At 33.1% G+C, this 22285-nt stretch overlaps 1 protein-coding gene across 20 annotated transcripts in view; it reads right to left on the reverse strand.

Moving 5' to 3' along the window:
- The window catches only part of KIF21A (kinesin family member 21A), a 147223-nt gene that overhangs the window by 42605 nt on the left and 82333 nt on the right, over positions 1 to 22285 (reverse strand). For 14 of the 20 annotated variants that reach the window (XM_038577264.1, XM_038577259.1, XM_038577255.1 and 11 more), the window contains exons 7-16: positions 21552 to 21667; positions 17577 to 17772; positions 16988 to 17177; positions 16584 to 16647; positions 12259 to 12462; positions 6439 to 6477; positions 2276 to 2366; positions 1752 to 1869; positions 1167 to 1355; positions 486 to 685 (exon numbers count right to left, since the gene is read on the reverse strand). In XM_038577264.1, the coding sequence (XP_038433192.1) occupies positions 486 to 685; positions 1167 to 1355; positions 1752 to 1869; positions 2276 to 2366; positions 6439 to 6477; positions 12259 to 12462; positions 16584 to 16647; positions 16988 to 17177; positions 17577 to 17772; positions 21552 to 21667 (1407 nt within the window). The remainder of the gene's footprint in view (positions 1 to 485; positions 686 to 1166; positions 1356 to 1751; positions 1870 to 2275; positions 2367 to 6438; positions 6478 to 12258; positions 12463 to 16583; positions 16648 to 16987; positions 17178 to 17576; positions 17773 to 21551; positions 21668 to 22285) is intronic. The other 6 variants (XM_038577275.1, XM_038577267.1, XM_038577266.1 and 3 more) reach the window with 1 other exon arrangement.

Below are 22285 nucleotides of genomic sequence, written 5' to 3' on the forward strand. Positions count from 1 at the left end.
AAGACAGTTTGTATCTTTCTATGCATGGGAATGATAAACACTAAATTCAAGACAGTTGTTACCTCTTGGGAAAAGGGGAATATGATCAGAAGGGGATATATAGGAGGTTTTGTGTACACTATAATTTTTAATACCTAAAATAGATAGTGGATATAGTATTCGTTATACAACTATCAATAATTTCTTGCATGTTCAAAACATTTTATGTGTTTCAGGAGGAGAGCTATATCCATCAGTCAAAGAGGCCCTGTTTTTGACCACATAATTTTCAGCTACTCTGAAGAAAGGCTTTGATAATGCATGAGTACAGGAAACAATTTCTAATTGCCAAAAGGAAGTACATCATTTGTAAGAATGCGTATTGAATATGGAAAGAACATTTTATGGAATTGACTTTTACTGAATATGGAAAGAACTACATTAATTTGTCCCAAATGACACAAATATCCTCAACATCAGACTTTAATGCAAAATATAATCCATACCTTTGTTTTTTTCATTTCCATCACATCCTGTTGCAATTTCTTCAATTGCTTTTCATATTGAGACTGGTTTTTGAGCAACCTTGCATGCTCTTTTTGAGCTGTCTGAAGTCTTTGCAGTTCTTTATTCATGGCTTGGAGTTTCTTTTCATATTCAGACCTAACTTTTTTTGCCTTTTCTTCTGAGTAAGATTCCACTGAACCTAAATGATCAAAGGATATCTGTATTTATTTCTGTGAGATACAGATCTTCATTTCACAGATTTACAACTCACGAGCTCAGAGAAAAACTACTTCCCCAAAAGAAACCTCAGGAGGCCAGGGTATCTGAATCACTCTCTCCTTGATTACACTCTCTTTTATTATCTACTCTCAGCTTGTTCAACAATTATTTAAGTTTTTTCTTTAATTTAAAAAATGATCCCCCCCCCAAAAAAAAAAAATGTTCTCAGCATAAATCAAGACAGTAAAACAAAATTAGCCACAATTTTGGATGAAATGATTAAATAGGCTTGGTAGTGGTAGGTACCCAGAATGAAAAAATAAGGAATATTTAACATAATGAGACAAACTCACATTTAATGTGGCTTCTAATGTAATTTCTTTTTCCTAAAGGCAGAAATGATAAAAATCCATTCTGGCAATTTAGTTGGAACTTTAATTAGAATTAAATGTAATTCTTACCTAAGTTCTGGAGCACCTGGTCTCTCTCAAGCTGAGTGTCCCGAATTTTATGTTGCAGCATCATTAGCTTCTCTTCATACTGCTTTTTCAGTGTCTGTAGTCTTTTCTGGCTGTTTTCTAGTTCATCAATCAGCTTCTGCTTGATTGCAATTTCACAGGTAATGTTTGCTAAGTCTGCTTGATAATTGGCTATTTATAAAAGAAAAAAATAAACATACTGCAATAGGCCACAATATCATAATTCTAGCTTTCAAGTAAGATCATGAAAACCATCATCTATATCCAGGTATTCACTTAGCAGCTATAAGGAAAATGTCCTGGGTAAACCAAAAACTAAAAAGAAGTGAACAAGATAAAGAGGTGTCACTGTTGATCAGTGACAACAGATACTATTTGTGCTAAGTAAGAATTGAAATCACACAATGACTACATCCAGTAAGAGCAGAAACATGAGGCTGGGAGGGGATGCACAGGTCAGCAGCTATAAAAGCTGCCTTCATCAAGAATGAAATAGAGAATGTTTTCTGCCGTATTTCAAATAAATCCCCCAATTGAATTTTTGTCCTTGTACTAAATAGCAAGTACCTTTTTCATCTGATTCTGAATCTGATTCATCAGAGCTTTCACCCCCTTCAATGTCATCTTCTTCTTCCTCTTCCTCCTCCTCTTCTTCCTCATGATCACTCACTTCTTGACTTTCTTCCTAAAATGTGATTTGTGACTATTAATAGTACAATATGAGCAAAACAAACAGATTACCTCATTAAGAGAGATTGCTAGAGTATAAAATACAGAAGTACACAAATTTCACTTTTCATCAGTTCAAAAACCATTCCACAATTTTAGGGTTATTATATAACTTTTTCTTAAATAAAATAGTACTTTATCTCTCCTAATATTCTACTTCCTCCCTACCCCCCCACCAATGCTTTCTTGTTGGACGAGATAGAGAGTTGCCAGTATTTTATAGCTCATGTTTCTGAAGAAGTCCTCAAGTAAATAGTTTAAAATGGATGCATGATAACCATTTCTCTTTTCAACATAGTATAGTTACCATAAACAAGCTAAATGCAGGCACTGAAATATACAAGTTCATTCTTTCAACTTACCACTTCTAATTCATTGTTTTCTCTTTCTGTAATACCCTTTTCTTCTTTCTTCTCTTGGTCAGTGTCTGTATTATCCTCTTTACTGGCCACACTTTAAAAAAAAAGGAACAAAAGGGTACAATATTAAAATAGAGATGAAAATTGTTCACTTTTGTCTCCCAGATTTTAAAAATCATCAATTGTTTGTGAAAACTAGAAGGTTTATCATTTGACTGAGCAAAGTTATGTCTGAGGCTTCAGGGGAAAACAGAAATTGCCATTCAAACAATGGTGATTTAAATCACTGGAGAAAAGCTTATTTTCTAGAAACACTGAGGAATAGATTATACCATAGGGCATGAGATCTGATGGGACAGCTAAGAACTAGTCACAGTAACAACTAATTAACTAGAACATAGGTGATTAAAATTAAAAGGAAATCAAAACAAATTATTTTTCTTTTCTCATCTAAACATAGGACTTTTCCCATCTAAATATAAAGAAACAGAAGCTAAATATTTCTTGATGTCCTAATCCATTTAAGAGTAAATTTAAAGATCCAGAATAAATCTGCTCACAGATTTATTTGTAGTAAGTTTGTCTACCCTGGCTGCATCCATTCGAGTGGTTAGGTCTCCTCTGGTTAACAGCATAGGCTTTTGTCCTAGGCTATACCTATGGCACAGGACTCTTCTTAAAATGTTCTCAGAGAAATGGATCTTTGCACTTCAAAACTATCTGAAGTTCTTAGCCTCACCTTTGACTGAATAGGAAATTCCAGGATCTGCCACAAGACTGGCCATACAAACAGAAGCTTCCTCTTGGGTCATCTGGTACTAACAGCTCTAACTACATACTGATGTCAGGTAATGGTTATAACTAAACTCATTAACTCCTGGTGGCTCTGACAAAAAAACAGTGCACACTACAGTGAGCAAAGTTTTTCACATTTAATTCACTACACTCTTAGGTCTTAGCATCCTTGATTAATTATGTACAGAAGTTGCACATCTGTTCACTTGACTCATACATCTAATCAAGCTAAATAATATTAAGTGAACTTTAAATAAATCTATATGTGAAAGATTTCTTCTTGTGCTACTGTAACATTTTGAAATCATCAAGAATAAAAAAAATACTCGAAAAGGCAATATTCTCTAAATAAAATTCCCCTAGAAAGAGCTTAAAATCTTTATCAAAATAACTTTATAACACTTATCGTTTTTTCAGATATTCTGCTACACTAAAAACTGTCCTAATACCTGGACTTGTTTCTAGCTTCTAAAGCCAAAAATTTAATCTTATTTAAGCTTTTTATTATTAAATAGTAACCCTAAGTTCCAATTCTCACAGTTGCTTTTGTACTCAGAACAAGGAAAACACTTTTCCTTTTAAGTACTTTTCAGAGTTCTTAATTTAGATTTATTTATATGATTATTTCTTTAATTTCTGTCTTCCTTAGTAACCTCTAAGCCTTTTGAGGGCAGGGTTCATGATCGTTTGACTCAGCATTATGTCCCCAGTACCCAGGGGATGTACATAATAAATGTGCAGTAAGTGTTTATTAAATATATCAATCTCTATGACTGTGCATGAGCACCTGTTTGTCACCTCTATGTGTCTTATGCACTAATTATGTTGGAGTCTAATGGTATAGGCTGAAAGATGCATAAAGATGCATGGAATACAGCATGTCTCTAGAGTGAGAAGGAACAACCAGTAGCAATATCAATAAAACAATCTTAACTGGAAAAAAACCAAGTAAATTATAACAGGGTTCCATGAACACTGTTAAATCATTCTGTTAGAGAAAAATGTTGATTATACTGATGCTTCTCTTAAATCACTTGTATTATACTAGGGCTATTGATTTTCCATCATACAGTTCCAACCAAAACTCTGGAAACTCCCCTTCACCCATCATCCCATTCAAAGTACAGTACCATGTACTCAGATATACTTGAGGTTTAGGACTAAGGTTAAGGCTAGGATGGTGAATCTGTTTGGAAAGATATTTCCCATCAGCATTCCCCAGTCTCTCTCCTACACAGTCTTCCTTCCTCACCTGTAAATTGTTGCAGCACACAAATTTGTTATTGTTGGTTGTATCATTATTTAAGCTCCATCCAAATTCTTTTTTACTCTGGTTTACAGCTAAATAACCACTTTATTCTAACCCTCCTACCTTCTCCACGTCACCTGTATCCAGCAAATGTTTATATATATCATTTATATATAGAGTTAACTCATATATAAGCTGTTCACGTCAATTCTGATGGCAGAAAGATCAGCAGTTGTAACTTTACGTTATTAATTTACCTTTATAAATCACATAAGACTTAAACTTTTAAAATACAAGTTGACACTTTATAATTATTGTACCTTAATTCAAGTTTTCCTCAATAAAGTGAGACAAATTGATATCTAAAATAACTAAGCAACAATGAAAGATATTTAAGTTTGCAGGTTACAGAGATTCAGAATTTTGCAGTTGGAAGGAACACCAGTGATCATGGGGCTTAACCCCTTTGACATCTGACAACCAATGTCAACATTTTTATTGACAAACTAAAAAAGAAACTCTGGCCAGGGAAGTCAATCCACTCAAGGGGCTAAAACCAAGTGTCTTGACTCTAGGCCAGTATTCTAGAATCTTATGCTGAAAGTGCAGTCCATAGACCAGGAAGCATCAACATCACCCAGAAGCTAGTTAGATAAGCAAAATCTCAGTTCCACTTCAGTTTTATTGAATCCGAATCTTCATTTTACTAAACTACTCAGGTGATTTGTGTGTGTATATATATATATTCTAGTTTGAAATGCCTCATCCTAGAACACGAAACTGCTCTGCTTTTGCTATTCCTTAAGGGATGATATAAAAAACTGGAAAATTTTACACACTAAAGACACTTAAAAGACTTGAAAATTTTAAGGTGGAAGGTGTTTCCATATGCTACTTTAACTATGCATTTTATTTTGACCTTCTGAAATAGAAGAAATCTCACATTTTTAATGCCATAATTTAATTCTAATGATAAATATAATGTCCTAAGTATACACTAATTAGGTGAATTCTAGTGCAACTTATAGACAATTAGAATTACATTCTCATTATAAAATACTTTAAATAAGTTATAGAATTATAGAATAAAATTATTGATACTGTAGAATATCGTATGATATGTGGAATATAAATTATTAAATAATTTTAAGAAAATATTATTTTTAAACTTTCGTATTTGAAATAAGATATTGCTGTAACTACTATTGCATAGTAAAAGGTCTCAAATGGCTTATTTTAAGTAAGAGATGAAATTTCTAGAGCGGTGCTTCTAAAATATTTAAATATTGTTTCTTAATCATTTTGATTATATATTCTGGAGGTTTATTTAGAAAAAATATGAAGAGAAGTTCTGATATGAAGTAAAATATTAATTGATCCTGGTGTAAATAACTATAATTCTGAGTGACTAAAATGCAAATTATTATATAGAGAGTACAGATATGTGCTTCTAAATTTTGCTTAAATTTCAAGTGAAAAAAAGAAAATATCCTGTTTCTGATGCTCACTTCAAATACAGTTTAAAAGCAACACTTATTTTTCTAATTCAACCTTAAAAATGCCTTGTAAATCTTATCTGTAATAAGACCACAGTTCCTGTTGCTTTGTTGTCATTTAATGTTGTTTTGTAAAACTATAACAAATATTTGTATACAAATATAATATAATATTATAATATATTATTACAAATATTACACCAAATAAGGAAGGGGGAAAACCCATCTATGACTTAGCATGGGCTGCAACAAAGTCTCAATTCCTACCCAATTAAAAATTCTCAGTCTGCTCACAAATTTTTGAAAGATATATTCTGAAAGCCAATGGTGGGTTTTTGGTCATGTTTAGCCTCAAAAAGGTAAGTCATCATCATAATTGTGATAGTTTATCTGAAATCACATGAAATTGCCTGAATTTTGATCCACGTAACTAGTGAGGGTTTTATTCTGAAAAAAATAGTTTCTAGAAATATATTTGGTGTATTTGTAATTTTATAATATCACCATTAATTTTAGGAGCACCAAGCTAATCTAGTCTGAAACAATCTATAATTCTATAACACATTTCCTTGTGAATGGCAACTATTTAAATGACATTTTAATAAAAACCTGGGAAATATTCCAACCTTCTTTCTTCTCGATTGCTTTCCTCAAGTTTCTGTAGCCTTCAAAATCACGAGGCACAGTATTGGAAGGCCAAGCCAATGAAGGACAAACCAGACAGTAAAAAGCGAAAGTGATAAGAAGGTAAAAATGATACATGAGCTTGAAGACTTTAAAATAAATTTTAAAAGATATCATCAAAGGACAATACACAGTAAAAAGGCAATACATTTTGTATGAATAAAAAGTAGAAAAACAAGCAGTATTATATCTAAGAAGAGTATTAGACTATCAGTTGAAATTATTTAGCAGTAAAATGTAGAGTCTCAGTTTATATAACTTGATCAGTAGTAAGAGTGTGTGGATACCACTGCTTTTTAAAATCTGCAATGGATCCATTTTCTTAGCTTCCCCAAAAAAAGCCTTTCAATGATATCCTCTTCCTTTTAAGCCTTCCCCAAATGACCTTTATATGGCATCATTTAAAGAACTTCAAAAAGTAATGCCTTTATACTATAATATGAAAATAATAACCATTAATACTACATACTAGAATACTACTTTTAAAACTTGTTTTCTATTTTTAATATACTACATGTGAACATCACTAAATCTAAAAAAAATCTATTTCAAAATTATACATGAAATGGTATTACAGTCAAATGAGTATGGTTGTTATGATATCAGTGAAAAACTGTAATTTTATTAATTGAAAATAAAATCTCATAATATCACTGTACTAATAATTAGAAACTATTAAAAGGATTAAGGCAAAAGTGGCAATAAAATGGGAAATGTAGTACCTTCCATTAGTAAGATTGTTTCAATCAGAAAAATAAAAGAAAAACTAAAAATACGTGCTTAAAGATTTTGAGATATAATTTAAACAATATTCAACACACAGAATTGGGGATCTTTACTCAATGGAATGTACCTGAATACCAATATTTGTCATATAAACAAAAAGATAGATGTGCTAGGCTCTGATGAAGAATATAGCAACCTTGATATAGCATACTTCCAACCAGAATTCCAAAAATATTTTTCAGAATCATCAATATTTTTAAATGAAGAGATTGAGTCTTATGTATAAATTATTTCAAGCCAGTTCTTTTCATGTGCTTGCATGTGATTTTTACTTGTTGGCCTGTGGTTAATTTTCATAATCAACTGCTATTATAAGAAGAGACTAGCAATCTTTCTGGGAAAAAATTCCAGAGTGATATTCACCAGGGATCAAAAGGTCCCATATAATGGCTAGGAAAAGGAGAATAAAGCCATCACCTAAGAAATCTAGGGGTTCCAAAGATTCAACCTGATACCACTAAACACAACTATAATGCAGTCTGATGAATTAGTAAAGTTTTTTTTATATATATAATTTAAGTCATTTAAAGCTAGATATCCAAAAACATGGGGATCAACGCCTAATCTAGTCTTATACTAATGAAAATGAGCCACAGTGGCTCAAAGGATATGGTTCCTTCCTGGCAAAGAGCCCAAATTTTCTATGCCCAATATGCGGAATTTTTATTTATCTTATACAAGAGAGCTCTATTAAAATGTATGAATGATATGAGCTAATAAGTAGATAAACATTAGATGCCTTCTCAATTATTCCTTTAAAACAACATGGCAACAAGTAGTTTAAAAAGACAGTGGGGGGGCAGAAAAATAAACTAATAATCTGATACTTCTCCATAATTTAAAGTTGAGTTTTTATTCCATTTAGTTCCATTACATGGAGAAAGAATGTTTCTCCTATAAAGAGGAGAGAGAGAGAATGACAAAATCTTGTCAACAATTTTAACATTTTTGTTACTGAAAAAGAGGTAATAGTCTCTTCAATTTTTTCACTTTACTTTGTTACACTCTCTCATTTTCTTATCTACAACTATGGATGATTTTACAGCTCAACAGAAAATAAATCTTAAACCTATCACATATTAGCTAATTTTTGTAGCTTTGATAAAGACTTTGACGCAGAAAAAGGTGAAATTTCCATGTAAAACAGGACTTATGATGCCTTCCTTGAACATAAAAGCAGTTTCTGACATAAAAATGACCTGGTTGCTACTCTTCCTACCAACAATTACTTTGTCAGAGGTCTTGTGGCCACTACAACCAAAAATTAACAAATACAAAACAAAGTAAGTTAAAAGAAGTGGAGCTCCTAAACAATTTGTGGCTTTAGTGGGGAGGAAAGAAAGCAGCTATGAGAATAAGGACAGCTTAGGAAATCTGAACCCAAAACTAAAGCCCCAGATAGATCTTAGCAACTCTCAGCTACAAGAAGGTAAAAATCTTCGTTACATAACATAGTTTTTTTTTTTTTCTTCATGAGGTTGCTATCCAAAATCTCAGTATTTGAATTAACACTTCCTCTTTAAAAATTACAAACATCCTTAGAAAGGCTTATTGGTTATAAGTTATAACGTGGATATATATAGAGAGTGGATTTCGTTAGCCACAGATAGTTTTGCCCCCCAATTTGAATTTCAGGAGAAGAGAGAAGAAAGTAGATAATTTTTGAAATCAGGAATACTTTGGAGTAGAGTAGAATTACATGAGAACTGACCACAAAAGGAGGAATGGACCAAGACAGGCAGCATAAGGACACAGGTGGTCAGAAGATGGAATAAAAAGGATGGCTAAGGCAGACACTCACACTTTTTCCCCAAAGGTTGTAAATCCATGAAAGAAAAGAAAGTTTCCCCCTTTCCCCCTTTCCCTTCTGAATTGCTCTTACCATACTACAAGATGGGTAAAAATCATTTTATATAAAGTCAGTTGAGAAAGCTGGACAATATGCATTTATAACATTTTCTAGAGAAAAATCAGTACTAAATTCCAAAGAAAATTTTTTCCAAAGAATTTTTAAATGAACTTACTGTGTATAAGGTTGAAGGAGTATCTCAATTTTACCATGCCCTCTCTGATGAATAAAATAAATAAATATGAGGGATATAAAAGAACTCAACCAGAATCCATATACTAAATAGGAGCTACAGCCTCCAAAGAGTTCCTATGGAAGATGAAACAAACTGCAAGCCTTCTAAATATTTCTAGAACTCTGTGTTTATTATTTGTTTCAACTGTAGTAAACCCTTTAGCTAAAATGACAGTTTACCTACATTTTTAAAATAGGAATTTACATTATATATAGCCTAAAAGTTATAAGGATCTACAGTAAAAAGCTAATAATGAAATGCTTTTATCAAGCTGAATAAAACAGTATTAGTATTTGTGTTTAAATCCACAACAAGGTTTGAATAGACTGTGTTAAGAAAAATTGTATTAAATTCTATAATTTATACATGGACTAATATAAACTCATAAGGCTTTCAGGCAGTTTATGGTACACAAGAAAATTTTTTTCTAGGTTCACATTATATAGATTTCAGTTCTACAAGGACATAATATGGCATGTATGTGAACATGCTTTATGAAGCATTTTTTAAAGTATTACATATGATTATTCATTTTTAGGAAGTATTAATTTTTTTATTTTAAGTTATCATTTACTTTTTTCAAGATGAATAAGGTAATAACTGTAAATTTATCTCATCTAGTTTGGTTTTTTCCTCACCATTTTTTTTTTTATTTCATATCACTTTTTGTTTAAAAAATTACTTATTTTTTCACTCAGGTTCTTATGTGGAAATACAGTTGTTTGGTAAGATCTTCTTATTAACATCTGCTATTATTTTTATCATAACAATTATTCTATCTATCATAATCACTGAAATAGTCCATTTTTCACTTTGAAATAACAGCCATTGGGATGCCTGGGTGGCTCAGCAGTTTAGCACCTTTCTTTGGCCCAAGGCGTGATCCTGGAGTCCCAGAATTGAGTCCTACATCAAGCTCCTTGCATGGAGCCCGCTTCTCTCTCTGCCTGTGTCTCTGCCTCTGTGTGTGTGTGTGTGTGTGTGTGTGTGTCTCATGAATAAATAAAATCTTAAAAAAAAAAAGAAAGAAAAAACAGCTATTTAATTTTTTTTATCTTAAAAGCACCAAGGACAAATCTTAATAATAAAATATTTTTCCTTTAGTACTATTTACCAATCAAAATGCTTACCTCCCTGTATTGTCACAAAAATAATCTTCATCAGAGGTATTAGTTTAGGGTACCTATGATCACTATAAAAATGTCCAAAACAGGGCAGCCTGGGTGGCTCAGCAGTTTAGCACCTGCCTCAGTCCAGGGCCTGATCCTGGAGACCTGGGATCGAGTCCCACGTCAGGCTCCCTGCATGGAGCTTGCTTCTCCCTCTACCTGTGTCTCTGCCTCTCTCTCTCTCTCTCTCTCTCTCTCTCTCTGTGCCACTCATGAATAAATAAATAAAATCTTAAAAAAAAATGTGCAAAACAACCTAGGTTTCTACTGGGATCTCTATTTTTCATTATTCATACCAAATGAGTGATTATGGTAATATCTCTAAATTTAACTCAAAACTAAACAGCAGATTCAGTTCATGACCTTGAGAAATATATCCTTTCTTATGCTTAGTGTTCATGAACAAAACCAAGATCTTTAAAAACAAGTCATACTATTTGATATTTTGACCAAATACAGAACCGAATTTTACAAAAATAGTCTTGTGCGAAAGTCTCATTTTCATTCAAGCAGTATGTTGGGTCACATAGAATTCTGTGATCATTCTTTTAGTTTTAACTACCCTGCATAAAAGCTAATCATTATATATCTTACTGCTGCCATAATCGGTCATCCATGAAAAACACCTATTAAGACATTAGTATCTTAAGAATACAATTTCAGTTGCAATGCCTCCTAACCATAAATGTGTAACTCCCTGTTTTAATTATTCTGATTATTCCTTTTTAATTCAAGGACACACAGCAGAATTAACTTAAAAATTTTAAACCTCCAATTACTTTAGTCAACTGGATTGTTCAAGGAAGAAACGCCTGGTTGCCTAAATAAATTTCTAAATAAACTGAGCAAAGCAGCAGGTAGACTAAATGTCAAAAATAATTCTACAAAGCAAGTCTCTTGTAACAAACTATTTGATAGCTGTGCCCCTTTTGAATATCTAGCCAAAAATGCTTAAAGTGAATTTGACTGGCATGTTCAAAATATATTTAGTAAGTAATATGACTGCACCACAGAATCAACATGTAGACATGTAAAGAATTTGTGAATATTTAACCACTCATACCTTACAAGTGGTCAAATTTTAATTTTCCTCTTCTTTGCACCCAGTTGATTTCAGAGAAAGATATCATCAGGATGCAAAGAAAAGAAAGCCTAGAACAATGGTGAAAAGCTGAGTAACTCCTTGTTGATTCAAAAGGCCTAACATAACATAAATAACTTTGACATAATCAAATTAGGAGCCCTGCAGAAAATACTGAAGAGACCAAATGATATTAAATGACAGTCTGATGGATTCGTTTAGCCTTTAGTTAAACTAATCTAGACAGGAATCAGATTATATCCATGAGACTACTTAATTGCATTAGAAAATGGGAAAGAAATGAAAACAGTGAGTTGTAATGGTAGAGCAAGCTTTGCAGAAAAGATGAATGGAATGCAAAAGCAGCTATTTGAAAAACAATAAAATAATTTCTAAAAGTAATTTCACCTTGTCATAGTCTAAAATTAAATCTACTACTATATTATTATAATTAAACTCATTTTTCTTACATACAAGTATAGGTAAACCATGAAAAGTATATCATCATAACTTTCAGCTAATTCAAATGACATTTCTCTTATTAATATACTCTGAGACTATGTATACTCACTGTAACTGCAAATTAGGATATACTGAAAAGTAAGAAAAACAGGGATTCATATAGTGATTTTATAACACTACCTTTTTTTCTTCTTCTTTTCTTTCCTTTTCAGCTTCTCTAAATCTTTCTTAGCTAGATCTATAATTTCAATGGTCTCTTTGTCTGAGGATAGTATAGTAGGAGAGAAAGCTGACGATCCACTGAAATATGGTGATCTTGCTGTGGCTCTTGTCAAGTTTTTTCGAAGGTTCTCATTCACTGCTTCACTTTCTAATAATTTCGCCCTAATGAATAAAAATATATTTAAACAGGAAACATTTTTTATTGTAGTAAAAAATTCATAGCATACAATGTACCACCCTAGGCATTTTTAAATGTATAGCTCTGCAGCACAAAGTACATCCACACTGTTGTGGATCTTGGCCACCTTCCATCTCCAGAATTTTCTTATCTTCTCCAGCTGAAACTCTGTACCCATTAAACATTAACTCCTCATTTCCCTCTCCTCCCATCCCCTAGCAACCACCATTATACTTTCTCTCTCTACAAATCTGACTACTCTAGGAATAAATAGGGAACATTTTAAATATATTGTGTCGTATGCTAAAAAGTCATTCAAAATGTATTCCAATGCTGCTACAAAGTATGGTGGTTGTTTTTTAAATAAACGTGCTCACAAACATTAACGTTTAGGATTTTTTTTAATTCCCTGATTAAATAATTGTAAATTTGAAATCACATTTTTAGTGCTCAAAAATACCAATGGTAATTAGATTAGTTGCATTCTGGCCAGTAGGCACTAGTGATCTTGCTTTGTAAACCCATCATTTAAATTTAAAATCTACAAGCACCATGGTCCCCTTTCTTTCAGTTCTCCATTCATCATGATATAATAGCATTTCCAAATCTTTGTAAGGAATAGTCAAACTTGCCCCTAGCTGGCTGAAAGACATCTGGCTCCTAAACATGGCGTGGGAAAAGATGGTATCTCCAAGGAAACCTGAGTTTGATAATTGAAAATATTCTTTTGTTTGCTCAAGCAGCCCTAATAATGACAGGAGAATAATGTATGCACTGTCAGTAATATGCAAAAAACATGGAATGACAAGATTCTAAAAGAGGGAACTCTTGAAACAAAAAGGGATTCAGAGTCCACTAGGCTAGTCTTCTATTTCTACTTGATTTAAACCATCAAGAACACAATTATCTACTTCAATAAACTAGATTTCCAAGGTCAATTTGGCAGAAGGGTGATTGAGACAGGGCACTCAAGCACTAAGCCAACGCAGGTGCCCCAATTTCAAAATCATTTTAAAGAAAATTCTGGGGGTGCCTGCGTGGCTCAGTCAGTTAAGGTCTGCCTTCTGCTCAGGTCATGATCCTGGGGTCCTCGGATGGAGCCCTGAGTAGAGAGCCTGCTTCTTCCTCTCACTCTGCCTCTCCCCCTGCTTGTGCTCTCTCACTCACTCTCTCTCTTTCAAATAAATAAATTCTTTTAAAAAATAAAAATAGGGATGCCTGAGTGGCTCAACAGTTGAGTGTCTGCCTTTAGCTCAGGGAGTGATCCCAGAGTTCTGGGAATGAATCCCACATCAGGCTCCCTACAGGGAACCTGCTTTTCCCTCTGCCTACGTCTCTGCCTTTCTCTGTGTGTCTCTAATGAATAAATAAAATATTTAAAAATAAAAAATAAGAAAGCAAACTCTGAATATAACGCTGTCATTTTGCTAATCAAGAGCATAAACTAAGTATAAGAACACAACTTAACTATAAAAACTCAAAGTCAAAATTCACATTTTTCTGTATTTTCAATATAGCCTGGGTACATAATAATGAATGTTAAGACTAAACAAAAATATAATAAGTTAGCTATTAATAATGACCTGTTTTGTATTGGTTCCTTTATATAATAATCAGACAAGTTCTTTTTCATTACCTGATTTAAGCTTTTATTTCATAGGGGTATATACAATGCTTTTTCAATGCTGGTGCCTTTAGGGATCAACTCCATAAAGCCTGAGATACATTAGCCTAAGATGCTTTTTGGGTTTTTTTCCTAACAACTCTCTCTTTCTCTTCCCACTCACCAACCAGCCCTGCTGCCTGCATTTCATTTAATAGGAGACCAAGCAGTGAGTCATGAGGGGAAGTATACAAACTTCCTTAGGAAAGAGCAGACTGAGGGCTTACATCTAAGCTCTGTCACTCACTTGATCTTGGGCAATTAGCCTTAAAGCCTCTACTCTTTCCTCAGGAAAATCAGATGAAAATAGACATTTCCCTACAATTGTTTTGAGGATCAATGATATAATGAGTTTAAAATTCACCAGATTGATAATGTATTTAATGAATAATAACTATTCTTATCAAAAAACTGGAAATGATATAATTATCAAGAAGTAGGCAATCAGTTAAATAAGCCAATTACAACCACAAGATAGTACCACATGGAATGGTTTAAAAATCATGTCAGAAAAATATTTAATAACATTTTTAAATGCTCATATCAAAAAGTGCTCATATCTTGTCACATTTCAAAGATAGTGAAGCTACAGATATACCCTTATGTCAATTTTGCTAAAGTATGCATTCAAAAAGCATTGAAGAGATATACCCAAATGTTAACATCAGTTCTAGTAATGGTAACAGTATGAATGACTTTAATTTTTATACTTTCCTATCTTTTCAAAAATGTCTACAAAAATTTTAACTACTGCTCAAAAAAAAACAAGAATTAATTAATTATATAGTGTCCATTACTATTGCTCAAAAAATGATGGGGCATGTAAATTTATTAAAAGGAAACTAGTGGGCAGCCCGGGTGGCTCAGAGGTTTAGCGCCACCTTCAGCCCAGGGCCTGATCCTGGAGACTCGGGATAGAGACCCACATCAGGCTCCCTGGAGCCTGCTTCTCCTGCTGCCTGTGTCTCTGACTCTCTCCCTCTGTGTCTCTCATGAATAAATAAATAAAATATTTAAAAAAAATAAAAAATAAAAGGAAACTAGTGCTATTACAACTAGAATAAAACTTAAAGTATAAACATTTCTAAGTGGCAATGCATCACCATAAATGTGCATTATATTAAAGGGGCTATGAATAAATGCCTTCTGAAGATGTAAGTTCTGATAGAAGTATGGATTGGAGTAGGATTTAGCAGAGACAAAAATGATATGAGAACTTGGACCTAAATAATACCACGTTAGGTTGTGACATCTTGTTCTTCCTTTTGAGCTCCATAATAACTCCTTGAGACTAGCAGGTATTACCTCATTCTTACAGATAAACAAACTAAAGCTCAGAGATGTTAGGGAACTTGTCCAAGGTCACACACTTATTAAAAAATAGAAAATTTAATTTCAATCCAGGTAATCCAATTTAAATTCAAAGTTCATTTATGCTTATTCCATATGTACATTATTTTTTTTATTGTAAATTACAGTCTTGGGATGCTAAGAGATTACCCTCAGGAGTGGGAGATACCTAATTAAAAAAACATCAAAGGGGGGCAGCCGGGGTGGCTCAGTGGTTTAGCGCTGCCTTCAGCCCAGGACCTGATCCTGGAGACCTGGATCGAGTCTCACATTGGGCTTCCCTGCATGGAGCCTGCTTCTCCCTCTGCCTATATTTCTGCTTCTCTCTCTCTCTCTCTCTCATGAATAAATAAATAAAATCTTTAAAAAAAAAACATCAAAGAAATTCTGAACAAGTAGAACAAGCCATTAACTTTTATACCAAGAAAGATTCGATCACAGATTGAACTCAGGGTCTAAGAGTCATCTCTGTTTTCCAAATGGCTTAAAGAATGGTCTTATATCAAGAACTTGAAAAAGAAAATATTAAATGTTGTGTTTAGCTACTATAAATGAAATGATTGTTTTGTAGGAAATAATGACACTAGTTAAGCCATTTGTTTTACAGCAAGATCAGGCTTAGACATGGCCCTAGAAGAGAAGAAATAAAGTACAAGAAACTTAAAATTAGCCTTAAAAATTGACCAGTGCCAAAGAAATAAAAGAGATAAAGAGTAGCAGCCTAGGAGGAGGAGACTGTTGACCACTCCCAAATGGTGAAGAAAGAGGCACAGGAAGAGAAGGCCCAAAAGTAACCTCATAGATATCGGTTATGCCAGTCCTGTACATCAGGTTAGGTAAGCTCCCAATAGAGGTACAGTAACTAGAGTAGGAGGAAAATATAGGAAGATAATATGGGAAGAGAAGAGAGAAAAACAGTTTGGAATGTGAAATTATGAGAAAGGCAAATCCCTATTCCTCTAAAGTTAACCTCACCAAAGGACTGAAATATCATGAACAGTTTTACTAAATAATAGACTCAACAAATAGCAATATTACTATACTACAAAACCCAAAACACTTACATTACATATTAAAAAACATGAACTATACCTGAGATCTTCGATTTCTTTGATATAACTGTGAATCATATTACTGATCTCCTCATTCCCTTCACCTGCAAGATAAAAATAAGGAATTTTTTAATTAAAATTTCCACAAAACAGAATCAGTGAAAAAAGTTACGGAAATAAAACAATAATGCTTTAAAACACAATTCATACAGATTTCCTACTCTTAATTACATACACAGACAATAATATTACTAAAACAAAGGGCACATTTTGTTTCTTCAAGAATGCATTATTTACACATTTAAGTATTTAACTTAAAATCACAGACTGTATGTACACAGATTGGTATTTCTACTGTAAATATTCCAGGTAATTAATGTACACAAAGAATGTTCCCTGCTTTCCAGGAGTTAATCACTCACTCATCCCACCTAACATACATACCTGCTCTGGCAAGAACCTGGTTGGCCTGATCACTAACAAGCTGCGTGATTCTGGCCCTCAATGCATCAACTGTCTCTTGCATGGCTTTAATTCTTACACGTAGATTATTATTTTCAGTCTGTAGCATAGCATTCTCATGAAACATGTCATTGATACTTTCCACACCCTCCTCGTCGATTATTCTTTTACCCTAGAAAAGGAAAATATTTCCCTGTTTGTTGAGGAGTCTAAATATACAAGAATTTTATCTAAAAATACTACACATCTACAACAAAGAGCCCTTTGGTTTTAGTAGCCTCGAGGCAAATGAGATCTTTTTTCCCCTCTACTATATCCCTCTGTGGTGCACTTGTCACTAAAGAAAGTGACTAAGGAAGCTTTTGAAACAAGATGTTGGTTGGGTTGATAGACTGAACAATATTAAAGGTTATTCACAAGGAAAACTAGAGAATTCTGTTTCCAAAAGAAGGAAGCCATTAGTTTGACAGACAAGAGACTCTGGAGACATGTATGGATAAGCCATCACAAAAAGGCATCACTGTCTTCACAAGATGTACCACAAAATGCAAAGTCAAACCCATTCACTCACTGTTTTATATTCCATGAGCTCCATCTGAAGCCGTGTGATCTCACTACGAAGTGCATTGATTTGCTGACTAGCTCTGTCCTGATTGACCATCACTTTGTTCTTGATATTTCTAGCTCGATTGGCATATTTCAGGGTATTTAAGGTTTCCATAAAATCTCTGTCTGAAGGGCTAACACATGCTATCATGATTGTTTGGCTGAAAGTTAAAAAGAATAATTAGTTTTACAGAAAAAAGAAGTAAAACACTGAAATAAGCATTTTTAATATCCTGCCTTTTGAACAGTATCTTATCTTCAAGATACCAAAAGATTGATACTATTATTTTAAAGTAAAAGCAAATTTAAATGTCCCCTATGCTTTAACTCTATCTTAAGGGAAATGACTTTTTACTTAGGTAAAATTGGAGAAAATGAAATTATACTACACTTATTTTACCCATAATACTTTGAGAAAGTACAAGTGCATATATTTCTCACCTCTTTACAAAATTTTTCTGAAGCAATGCAAACAAATAATTCCAAAATTTAATCCATAATAATGACAAACTGTATTCAAAAATCATTTCTTTCATTACCTACTTAATATTTCAGGATTTTACATTTTTTTCTTTTTACTTAATTATTCATATCCTGATTTTTTTTAATGTTGGCAAAGAAATTTACACAAAATCGTATCATCTGAACAAGAATATTTAGTAAATCCACATGTTTTTCCAATATAAAACTTCATTTGTGATGGAGTGGTCAAAGCTCCTGAGCTTTTGGCCAGATTACACAGAAAAAAAAGGAAAATAGTACTTTATGGTCATGATGAATTGCTTTGCCAACCAAAGAACAGGATAGTGAAATGCTTAGTATGCCCCAGCTATTCTGTCAATGAAACAGGCATGAAGATTGTAATCAGCACTTAAACACTGACTGGAAAATGTATAGGAACTGCAAATGAAGAGCTAATTTACCCACCCTGGTAGAAAATTCATACCTATTAATTCTCATCTGTAGCCTTCTAGTCTGCTTCCTCTGCCACATTCCCCCAGTAATCTCAACAGAGCACTCATAGTAACACTTTTAAAAAGGGGTCCCATTCTACCCATCTTTTTCCCTTAGCAATGCTTGTTCATCTGTATTTAGTCTTATTATTATTCAAGATACAACACAGGTATCATCTAGTCAAGAATTCAACCATCAGTTTGCCTACTCTTTCTTTTCCTCATATCCTTTGTGTATCTCTTTTTTGTTGATTTTTATCATCATCATTATTATATTGAAATTTGATAAATCTCAACTCTTAAACTCTTAACTCCTAGAGGATAAAGATCAAGTTTTATTTGTCAGTATACTTTGTGTAACATAATACTGGAATCTAGCAAGTCATTAGTAAATGTGATGTGTGTCACATATACATAATATTTACTTATTAGAGATCAGAAAGTTAAAATAATTCATGCAGAGGAGCCTGGGCGGTTCAGTCAGTACTTCATCTCAGGTCATGATCTCAGTCAAGGTCCTGGGATCAAGCCCTGCCTTGGGGAGTCTCTTGGCCCTCTGCCTCTGCCCCTGTTCCTCCTTGTGCTGTCTTCTCTCAAATAAATAAATAAAATCTTAAAAAAAAAAATCATGCATCTCTAGCTCCCTCTTTTAATGAAGAAAATAAGGTAATCAAGTGAGAGTAAAGGTTATGAACACTGATTAAAGAACAGGACTACTCAAAGTGTGGTCCCCAGGTTAGTGCCAGTCTGATAATTATTTGTTACACATTCACAATAAATTCAGAAATTGAGAGTAAGCATTTTAGACTTACAACATTTGAACTTGCTATAATCAATGACCTCATCTCACTGAATGGCGTATAGAGCAGTTCAAGTGTTTTCAAACTTAGATGGTAAGTCACAAACAGGCAAGCTGAGTGCAGTCATGCACCATATTATCTCACCACAAATTAGGGAGTGGGGTAGAACTCACCCTTCACAACTATTTTGAGAAGCACTGGGATCAAGTGCTTAAGGAGAATGGTAAAAGTCAGTAATGAGAGGAGCTAAGATCTATTGTATAGGGAAAAGATCACATATTAAATAAAATCCCAAAGATACAAATTTCAAAAATGGTTGTATTTATGAAAAATCCAAAGGAAATATTAGCTGTTTATTTTTAAAGTTTATATAAAACCACAATTCTGTTTTAAAGGAAACTGGAACACTTAAATAGGCCATTATGTTATGTATCTTAAATATTAATTATCATGTTATATCATATGTTAGGAGGAAATACATCACAATGTTAACAATAGTTACTTGTTTTAAAAGATTTTACTTACTTATTTCACACATAGAAAGAGAAAGAGCACAAGCAGGGGGAGCAGCAGGCAGAGGGAGAGGGAGAAGCAGGCTCCCCACTGAGCAGGAAGCCAAATATGGGGCTTGATCCCAGCTGGGATAGTGACCTGACCAGAAAGCTTAACCAAAAGATGCTTAACCGACTGAGCCACCCAGATGCCATCAACAGTAGTTATTTGTAGGTATTAAAAATATAATTGATTTTTACCTGTGCTATACATTTTTCTGTCTTTTTTTAGAATTTTTGCTATAAATTTGTTGTAAGGCTCTATTAAGCATTATAAATTAATGAAACCAGTTTAGTTAAAAAAAAATAAAAGTCACAAGTTATGCATTAGTAGATACAGTTTATTTCCAAAAATATCTTTGATCTGATTTTTCTTTTAAGAGTAATTTGTACAAATGTTACAAAACAATGATACTCTGTTCTCCAAGGCTTAAACAAAGTATAATGCTTTTGAACCAAAAGTTCAATTTCAAAAAATTTTAAATTTGACTTAACAAACAAAAATTGGTGTCTCATTGTAGTAAGACCTAGACTGATACTGAAGGTCAGCATGAAGTTATATAGGGGAAGAAATATACAACAATGCAAGCAATATTGTACCTATACACAGAATGTGCTTGAAGAGAAGAGTTAACACAATGCAAACATTGTCTTAATATAAAATATATTTTATTTTAGGAGGAAATATAAAAATAATACTGTTGAATTCTGTAAAACAAAACTTTACTCCTAAATCTAAATAGATTTTATATTATCAAAATTCTTCGAATAAGTTGTTCAAAAAGGAAGTTTGTAAGTGTAATTACCAGATCATTTTTTTTACAATAAATGTGTCAGGCCATTGAAAGCACTGTAAAATAGATTCACTGTGGCTGTCTGTAACTTGTTGCATTACATCATGATTGACTTTATTTTTTTAACTTTCATTTTTATTATTTTAAAAGATATTTTATTTAATACGATTGACTTTAAATGCCAAAAATGTGTCCACTTATAAAGCCAACATGTTGATGTTTATAAAAAGGAATGCACTACCAAAAGAATGAGTTTAGCCGATGAAATATATCAGAATGATGCAAAGTATGGAAAAAAGAGGAATATCAGTGATATTAGAAAGTTAATAAACAGCAAACATCCCATGTTTCATTCAATTGACATTAAAAACAAGTTTTTCCACATGTAAAATACTTAGGATTTTAAGGATACTAAAAAGTATCAATATTTAATTACTTTGCAATTACTTAGAAGACATTTGTTATCAACAAAATGTTATTAGCATCTGCTATATGCTTAAAGTAGAAATTATGATATGGTAGGAAAAGTACATGCTATGAAATTCATTTATAAGCTAAATGACTTTGAATAAACTATTTAACCTCTCTGGATTTCAATTTCCTTACCTGTAAAATAGGAACAATAACACCTACATCAGGGAATGTCATTAAGGATTTTATGAAATAATCACATACAATAATCACATGGACTCACCTATTTTAGGTACTTAAAACTTATCGGTTCCTCTTCTATTAATTTGCTTTATAACAAAAACAGTTCTTATAAATCACTTTACAAATTTACCTTAAAATTAAGGAGTAACTGAAATTCAGGAATATGAAGGATAATCACTTATGCATACCTATTACCCCCAAGGGAATCCTGTAGCAGCCTTGTCAGCTTAGAATCTCTATAGGGGACATGGGTGGCCCTCTTGCTCTTATCTCCCAAAGCACTTATGACATTGCCAAGTGCCAACTAAAAGAAAGAGAGAGAGAGAGAGAGAGAGAGAGAAGAAAGTGATAAAATTTTAGTAATTATAACACTTTAAAATAAAAAAGCTTATAAAGAATAATATGGGGTCAACAGATCCTCCAGACACTGACATCACCATCACACTGTATCTTAGTTGACCTTCTGCAGAGAAGCTTCAGTTTTAACCACTGGCTACAGTGAAACTTTTTCAGATGTATCTGAACATGTTTCAGTGGCCTAAACAAGAAAATAGACCAATGGCTTTTGTTTTTTCCTGACAGCACAAATGGAAATTCCACCATGACTTTATCTCCTAAGATATTCAGATCAATACAGAAAGTCTAGGATCCAGGTCACTCTCTTTAACACAACATTCAACCACAGTGTAAGCATCAAGATGGGTATTGAAGTTGGGAGGTCTAGCTTTCTCTACTCCAGCCTCGGTTGTTAATTTCTGCACTGAAGGGTTACAATCATCTAGGAGCAAATATTGGACAATAGTAAAGTAGGACCATTTGTGGAGTCCCCAGCTCTAGGAAGGGAGGGAGGAAAGCAAAGCAGAAAACACAGGCCCTGATGCAATCTGCATCACAGAAATTTAGGGATGCCATTATTTAATGC

The sequence above is a fragment of the Canis lupus genome, chromosome 27 (assembly GCF_011100685.1).
Source record: "Canis lupus familiaris isolate Mischka breed German Shepherd chromosome 27, alternate assembly UU_Cfam_GSD_1.0, whole genome shotgun sequence".
Lineage (NCBI taxonomy): Eukaryota > Metazoa > Chordata > Mammalia > Carnivora > Canidae > Canis > Canis lupus.